This window comes from Tigriopus californicus, chromosome 10 (genome assembly GCF_007210705.1).
Source record: "Tigriopus californicus strain San Diego chromosome 10, Tcal_SD_v2.1, whole genome shotgun sequence".
NCBI lineage: Eukaryota > Metazoa > Arthropoda > Copepoda > Harpacticoida > Harpacticidae > Tigriopus > Tigriopus californicus.
The window spans coordinates 1,416,696-1,425,301 of NC_081449.1; the positions used below are offsets into that span (position 1 = coordinate 1,416,696).

Sequence of the window (8,606 nt, forward strand, 5' to 3'; positions counted from 1 at the left end):
ACGTTTCACTCATCGAAAACACTTCGAGTAGGGCATAAATATCGTTTCCTAATCGCTTTTCCGCCCAAGACGAGGCTTCCTCCTCCCTTAGATAGCTAATGGCTCCTTGTATCTACCGATGACCTCAGAGGCACACTCACACACTGTCACACATAAAATGTCACACACCCTGTCAGAGGCTGTCACACACTCATTATCAGGTGGAAATCGGAACCCGAACTTGTACCCGCGTATGTGCACCATCTGTACCGTACATCCGCCTTGGGGGGGGAAGAGGTGGAAAATGGCCGAAAAACGGGCTTTTAATCACTCAGAACAAGACTGCCGTTTAAAAGGTTTTAAAGAAGCTTCAACTTGCCTAACCAGTAAAGCATACCCAAGGTGACTCAATGTCAATCGTTCAGTTAATGTACATTCATTCATTCATTCATTTGTGTGCAGTTAAGGTTATTAAATAAGGCACCGGGGAAACTTCAACGGCACAAAAACGAGGCCAAGGTAGCTTGTGGACTTTGGTGCGGCTAATTGATTTCAAGTTTCCCTCATTTCCACCGATCCTTGGTGTTGATTTTCATGTCCTGATTGCCCATATTTGGTCACACTCTGAACGTTTGGCGCAATCTTGGGATCCGAAAAAGTAAACAAGACACAGAAGTGTGAATGAAGAGACAGGCTAGAAAAACTATCATTGGGAGTGGGGATCACGAGTGTAGCTGAAATGAATGAAGGAATTGAGCCTTAGGTTTCCCACTTGGTTCAGAAACCAATAACCGAAACATGCTCCATCACACTTCTAGACGCCAAAGTGCGTGACGAAACGGTTACAAGAGTGTTTTTAGTCCATTTTCCCCATTGTTCAAGAAGAACGGAGAACGGAGGTCGGTTTCTTCTTTCGTCTCACTAGAGCCCTTTGCTCGAAGAAAAAGTGAAGCATTTTTGTTTTGTTTTCAAGCATTCCCTAAAACACTGAGCACTCACAACTATCAGGGTATTTGAGAGGGCACCATTGAAAGAATAATGCTGCTAAAAGAAGACATTTGAAAAAAAGGGACTGAAGTTGCCCACTTGGGAGGTAATCCTAACACTAAAAAACTCTATTACATCTGTAGATTGGTCTTGGTTTCCCAAATGCTAAACAAAAACAGAATCTATAAAATACAATCTCGTCAAATTACCCAACCCGGAGTTGCAACAAACCCCTTAGTCGAACCTGTTTACGAAAGCGTCCTCCATAATTACCGAATAGCATTTTGATAGGTGATATAAGTACTCAAGTGAAACGGGGGGTGCTTGAGACGAAGGTGGAGAGAAAAAAATGGGTCGATGATGGTTTAGGAAAATTCCCCATCAACCATCATGGCTCGCTTGGACCGTGGTGGACGTACGGACGTTGTGCCCAGATCTGGTCGACACGCTTGGGTTTTGCATGCGCCGAGTGTCCATCTGATAGTGTGCGTATGTTTTGACTCAAAATCGTGACAATATTTAAATCCAGGAGACCAACGCTAAATGGCGGGGTTCAACGAGACACAATCCATCAAGTGGGATGGGTGCCTGTGAGTGTGTGCGAGTAACCAAAAATCTTACAGAGCGTACCAAGCACGAAGATCCAAGCAATCAATGATGATTTGAAGGTTTTGGTAAACGTTATTGGGGGTCAATTCGTTCATTTCGATATCGTTACGATGAAAAGTACGGCAACGCTAATCTGGGCGTTATTATGGAATAATCATATTTGCATGATTTTACACCTTTCATTTAGACATTCTATTGATCTTTGGCAAATGCAGTGAGGGAACTTGATTGTTGCGAAGAACATATGGGCTAGGCCTCGATTAACTAACGTGCAAACACGACCTAAAAGAAGTTCTCAGTTCAGAACAACTGCCCATTTCACCCAAAGGTATGTCTGAAGATAAGGTCTAATTTTGACCTCGCAATGGCTTTGGGTCATTTTCACCCTCCCCCAAAACCACCCGTCCCCTCAAATATTATGATCACTTAGAAGATCGGAAGGAAAGAAGAAAAAAAAACATGTTTCTTATCGGACAACGTCGAGCATATTTCCTCTTGGTATTTCTTTTTTCTCTCGCTCTCTTTGAGACTCCTAATTTGGTCATATCCTGAGACCCGAGCAGAGAAGCAGTAAAGAAACTTAATGATTAATAGGACCAGAGATGGCGATGGTAACAATCCTCAGAGTTATGGACATATTGCGGGCACTCCATCCACACCCAACGACTCTTGTTCACGTTTACAGGTTAATTAATGAAGAAAAGCTTCCCCCTCCCCTCCTCCCCTCCCTCCTCCTGCTCCTCCCTCCTTTTTCTTCCTCTTCCAAGTCAAGTCGTCAAATTAACTTAAGAGTCGTAGAAATATGGGTCAGCCAGTTTGAAAAGAGGAAAAAAATGACGGCAGCAGTAATCGAGAGGATCTGAGCGACTTGCCAAGCATGGGTGTTTCAATCATCCTTACCTATCCATGTGTTCGGACAGTTTCTTGGCAACAAAATCTTTGAATTCTGGAGTGAAATAAGCCGAAGCTTGAGGGAATCCATTCTCGTCCACCATATTTTTGTCGCGCCTCAACGACTTTTTCTCCGATGTCTCATTGCAATGGAGCGAATGACTCGCCTTGGGCGCCGCCACACAGACATTATCCGGCCCATTGGATCGACCTGCAAGTAATAAGGTCCATTCCACTTCAAGAAAATAAACGAACCCACGCAAAAAGAAGATTGACCTAGTAATCAAAAAAACCAGTTCAACAGGCCTCCTTCACAGCGGTGTTTACGGGATGAACTGCCTTATTACCTCATGATCGAGCTCATTTCTAAATGAACGACTTGTATTTCGACGGGTCAGATGGATCAAAATTGAATTTGTAAGTCGACCAGATTCTGGATTTTCGATCCATCACACAATCGTGATGCTTAAAGTTGTGTGGGCCCAAGACGAACCAAACAGGATTGAACATCGTGCAACGAACCCAACACTACGGGTGATCTCATTCCTGACGGCTCAATATGTCAAAAATTCAATTTTACCTGCGTTTTCGTTGTGGTTGCCAATCCGATCAACTCATTAATTGAGATCCCCCGGCATGGCTAACGCATCTAGTACGCATGTCTACTACTCAATGATTGCATGCATGTTTGGATAGACCGACCACAAAACAAAAGGTCGGTGTCATTTCCCCGTAAAAATAAATCAGGTTGCGAGAGTTCGATCGATGCCTCCAGGGAACTTTATTTCGACTTTAAGACAAACGCTCGGTCTGGGAAATAATCTTGTTTCATTTCACTCCAAGAGTCTGGACAATCTCGTTCTTGGTAAATCTGGACCAATCGACGGACTACGTGAGCAACATGGATCTCCTCGTACCAACAGGTTACGCTATCCCGGAGCAGAACCACCCCAGTGGATAGAGAGTTCTCGGTGAGTACCACCTGATAGGGAATGCCAAACAGATCCGCCAGATGGTCGTTGGAGGCTTCGTTGAACACCCGGATACCTTTCTCTTGGGCCAAAATGGTCAAAAGCTCTTGCAGATCCACAAGATCCGCTGAAGGATTTTGAACGACGAAGGCCGTTTGAAACGGTGCCAGTTGGGTGTGCAAAGCTGGAAAAAAGATTGGAACACGATCTTCAGGGTGTTTGAACATGAACCATGACAGCAAGCAAGCTTTACCGATTCTGGTGGATGGAATAAACTGTCGGGTTCGTACAGAATCTAAGAGCAAGGTTAAGGTAGCCATGTCCAAATTGGTCGAAAGAGCCAACTTGTCTGGCTCAATCAGGTCCATCCGTTCCAGAGGTTCCGTCGAGGATGCTAAAGATGATAATCCAAGGTTGAGACCCTCAAAATTACAGGAAATGGACGCTTTGGGCGCATCCGACGTGGGGCTCTCCTCCCGGACTTGAACACTGGCAGGATCGACTAAGAAGTTCTTCCAAAATCGCCGTCGCACACGTAAGAAATCATTATAACGCCACTTCCACTTGTCCGGGTTGTCACGCTGAAAGTTCACCTGGCAAGACCTCACCACCGGACTTTCCACGCGAATGGTGGTATCGTTTAAAGTAATCACATTGTCCTCACATGGGCAATGGTGGTCATCCAAAGAAACAAATGTCTCAAGACTCGCTTTGTATCGAGCCATGAGATTTTCTTGCAATTGATGACCATTCACGCCCAAAGTAAACGTCCCCTGAGTCTGGGCTCGTTTCAGCCAATGGCCTTGGAGCAACTTGTCCACAGCCTTGGCCAACATGGTTTCAGCATTCACTCACTTCACGTTATCGTACTTGTTTTCCGTCACTTCCAAGGGAATATTCCCGGGGGGTGCCACAAAAAAGTCCTCCTCTACCTCTTTCGCATTCGCCAGAATATCCGCCTTCGAATTGTCCTGTTGCTCGATATCGGCTCTCAGTCTGAGGGTTTCCTCCTCCAAAACACTGGTCATGGGTTCGATCCCGGTCGTGTCTACTTGTTGAAGAGGCTGGGCAAATCGAATGGCCTCTTCCAATCGTCGCACACCTTCTTCGTTGGAAAAATCGACCAGGGATAACCGTTCCAAATGGGCCACCAATTTTGGGCTGACGTGGATAACGGGCCCAGATCGGGCTTGCTTATGAACGCATTCCACGGGTTTCAACGGAATGTGCGAGTTCAGATATCGGATGGCAGATTGGATGAAGAACGGGCCTCGAGGCCTGAATCGGGCCAGAGTGAAGGCCAACATGACCGAATACGTCCCCGAATGAGAGAAACTAATGCCAAGAGGGCCGAACAATTTATCTGGAGTCAATCAGACTGGAAGGAAATGAAGTTTGATCGTCAGACTAGCAACATACATAATTTGTAGGGGTTTTTCACTTGGCATCAGTTTCTCCGGGCTGTATTAGTGGATTGAGTTTTTGGGACGTGCTAAGTGTTAAGTAAGATCTCGATAGGCCCTTAAACAATTGAATAATGCCACTTTTGTTTTTCTTATGAATTATCAATGACTTCTTCATGACTTTTTTCCATGGAATATCCATGTACAATATGTGTTTGTAATTGTTTGGCAAATGACATATGGAGTATTTTCTTATCTCAAGTGTGGCTCTCTTATTCCAAGGTTCTTGGTCAGCCCGGAGAGGTGCCTCTTTAAAAATATAAGTTTTCCATCACTTTTTGGTAGACTGTAAAAGTTAGAATTCTTGCATTATTTGTGGACAATTACCACAACGAGTTGTAGTGGTACATTTTGTAGCTTTTTGCATTGATTTTGATGATCCCATCAACGTTTGGGGTACGTTTCATTTGGATTTAATAAGAAGGATAATTGATGGGCTCAACCATGTCACTTTCGTTTCTAATATTTTTGTTGTATAGGTAATGGAACTTTCAATGCTTGACTCGGTAGTAGACAACAAGAGCAGTTAAAAATCAATCAGCTATCAACATGATTTTAGTCGAGTACTGTGAAATCTTGACTTTTATTCATTATTCCGCCATCTATCCAACGTCAATAGTACTCTCCATGCTCCGTTATTTATGCTTGTGATTGTTCCATCATTTCTTTCCCTTCCAATAATCTACTCACTTCAGCACAATTACTTCAACCATATGAATACGATGCTCCCAAATCCAATCCGGCGCTATGTACTCATTTCATTCCTCCTCAAGTACAAACATTCAGTACGCGTACAAGAAAGTTTTGATAATACAACATGTAATAAGGGAGGAAATACGTGAAATTCCATCTCAAGTTCTTATAACGACCGAACTCAAAAAGGTTTGAAAAATCAATTTGGAAGAGAAAGTCCTCAAAGGTCAGCCAGACGGACTAGATGGAAGTTAGTAACGTCGATCATGGTCGTGCACGGCATTCATTGGTTAATCCGGACATTACAGGCTCCCAACACACACTTTTAGACCTTGACAGGCTAACCAATAAAGCTGGACTTGAGCGGACCTGGGCGATAACTAATAAGGTAATCGAGGACGTCCTCCAACAGGACAATGTGGAGAAACCTCAAGTAGAGACTGAGTGTTTAAAGTTAAGCGAAAAAATCAGGGCCTAAAATAGGCTTAATGGTCAGAAGTATATAACCTTACGGAAGTTTTGTGGTCCGATTAAGGTAAATTCAGGTTGACTTGAACAGAGTCCAGACTTCCAACCTCATTGGTAATTGGGTCAGTCCAAGCCCGGCCAAATTGTTCATGAATGGCTTTCAGACATGTGTATTTAACGCTTACAGACTGAGTGATGATCTGAAAGAACATCCACAAGCACCACTTGGTGACATCGTCGATGGTCAACCAGACTTTTGACCTGGACATCCCTGTCAGGAGGCTTTCCTCTGGGCTTGAGGTTTTCTGTGGCTGCTTACCGGATGGGTGTGTGGGCAAAGGTGTCACGGCCACAGCCGCCTCGCGAAACTTGGCTAGGTCGTCCTCGTCCTCGGTGCTGTCACTCTCGTGCCCCCTCTTGTTGCGGGCATCAGGCCGCATACTCAACACAAGAGAATAATGTCCAGTGGGTTCCACTCACTAACTCAAGCAGAAAGAAAATCCTAACTTTGGCCGAACAACATGTGAGCTCAGTGCTGCCAGATGGGAGGGGGCAAAAAAGCGCAAGATTTTTTAAAAAAATAGTCATTTCATCAAGATCAAATCATATAAGGCTAAATTCCACATCAAAATGGATAGGAAAGCTTGTTCTACCAGGATGAATCAGGATTGGAACCGACCTCGACCTTTTTTAGACACATATCCCCCATAGGTCCAGCCGTCTATGTTCTTTTTTTAGCACAAAATTGATCTTGATCTTCATATTTTATGGGCTGTGTACAAATTGCTAAATGTCATATTGCTTTTTGGACGAAAATCATCAACGGAACTAATATTTCTTAACATACTTTTTCACATTTTTGAATGGCTCAATATAATGAATCTAATATTTCTTGAGAAATTATTTAAAGCGCCAAGATTTTTAGGACAAGGCGCTCAGCGTTTTTTCAGGATTATTCCACACACCGACAGGATCAAAAGCGCAAAATCAGCGTAAAAGCACAAGATAAGGAGGCACTGGAGGAGGTAAACAAAAGGAACATGCTAAAAACTAGAGGGCTCTAAGATCAGCTGAATTTCGAACTTTTCAATCTTCAAACTGGGACCCTGCATTAGCGTGGCCTTTCAGAGTGTGGTTAGAGTCGTCCTACTCGACTGGTCTCCGTCAGAGTCTCCATGGATCGTGTTTTATGCTGTAACCATCATATTGCGCTATTAGCTTGCTAACATACAGAGAGACCTACTAGGGCAGGCTGGCCAAGTAGCATTTTTCGATGCTAATTTTTTTGAAAATTAGCATTATTTCAAGGCCGCTAGCATTGGATTTTTTCATTAGCATTGGTCTGGTTTTGGCATTAGACTAGCATTATTGACATGGACCAAGCATTGTGAAATCTTGTCTAGGATTTTAGCATCTTCCTAGCACTATTTCACTTAAAAAATGACTACATTTGACGGTGTTAACAATGTTCTTTCAACAAATTCATTTCCCGTGTCATGAAATTGATACGTTGTAGCCACAAAGTGATTTCCATTTTTTAATTTACATTAAGCAAGCAAAATGGTTTCTTCTAATTGCTTCTCAATTCAAAGGGAGATGTAGCCAAATTTCTGTTTCTACCCAAACTTTTGGCACACAAAAATATTTTGGGTTGATAAACTTGAATAAAATGGTCAGTGCGTGTATAAGGACGAAGTACCAATCCCTAAGTAATGTATTTATGGGCTAATTTCATGGTAATATTCAAATAAACATAAATGTTTTGGTTAGTTTCATTGTATTTCGAAAAGTATTCCCACCACACACTTGAGATAAACCAAATCACAAGATTCAAAAATAGCAAAAAAATATCAAAATATACGAGACAAGACAATAATTGAGCCCAAAAGAAAAATGAATTTAGTGTAGCTCTTGCTAATGTCCGCTTTGAAGTCTGATGCATGATGAAAAAAAAGTTTCTTATTTTCATGATCTAATGTCACCCAAGAAGAACATTGTTTGGCAATAAGAACAATTATAATTGTGTAAAAAAAAAACCTATCTATCACTTTTTGGTGTCCCCTTTTAAGTCTCAGGGTTTAAAATTAGGAGAGTATAAAAAAAACAACTGCAGAAATATTTACTGCCAGGGTTTTCTTTGGATTTTGGGGGTTTTCAATTTTTTTTCCTGAAGTATAATTTTCAAAATACTGCCTGAACCACGGATTTCTAGAGATATGGACTGCAAATGGAAGCAAAAATATCCTATCTCCTAAACTGCTCATCTTATTCCAAATAAGCACTTCATACAACCACAAGATCTTGTTGTGTAGATGAACTCAGCCAAGTTTGAGCCCAAACCTATGCTTAGGGAACTCAGGAGACATGTTCAAAGTTATGAAGTAAACTCTACATAAAATTTGAATTTTCGGCCTGTTTTTGGTCAGCTACATAAGCTTTTGACAACATTACTTTGCAACAATCGACTTTGCATGTAAATGATATGAAATTGACCTACCGTTAATTGAAGAGATTTACGTTTCTTATTTTATTACTTTAATTCGAA

At 42.3% G+C, this 8,606-nt stretch overlaps 2 protein-coding genes across 3 annotated transcripts in view; both read right to left on the minus strand.

The window, feature by feature from the left end:
• The window catches only part of LOC131888613 (transcription initiation factor TFIID subunit 11-like), a 16,489-nt gene extending 9,705 nt beyond the window's left edge, over positions 1-6,784 (minus strand). The window contains exons 1-2 of one of the 2 annotated variants that reach the window (XM_059237513.1): positions 6,381-6,783; positions 2,476-2,677 (exon numbers count right to left, since the gene is read on the minus strand). In XM_059237513.1, coding sequence (XP_059093496.1) covers positions 2,476-2,677; positions 6,381-6,501 — 323 coding nt within the window. In that variant the 5' untranslated portion in view covers positions 6,502-6,783. Of the gene's footprint in view, positions 1-2,475; positions 2,678-6,380 lie in introns of both variants that reach the window. The other variant, XM_059237514.1, reaches the window with a different exon arrangement.
• On the minus strand, positions 3,224-4,292 carry LOC131888614 (uncharacterized). The gene is made up of 2 exons (XM_059237515.1): positions 3,691-4,292; positions 3,224-3,621 (listed from the first exon to the last, which is right to left on the minus strand). Exons 1-2 carry the CDS (start codon positions 4,271-4,273, stop codon positions 3,248-3,250), a joined length of 957 nt encoding a protein of 318 aa, XP_059093498.1. The 5' UTR covers positions 4,274-4,292; the 3' UTR covers positions 3,224-3,247.
• Positions 6,785-8,606: the final 1,822 nt, after the last annotated feature.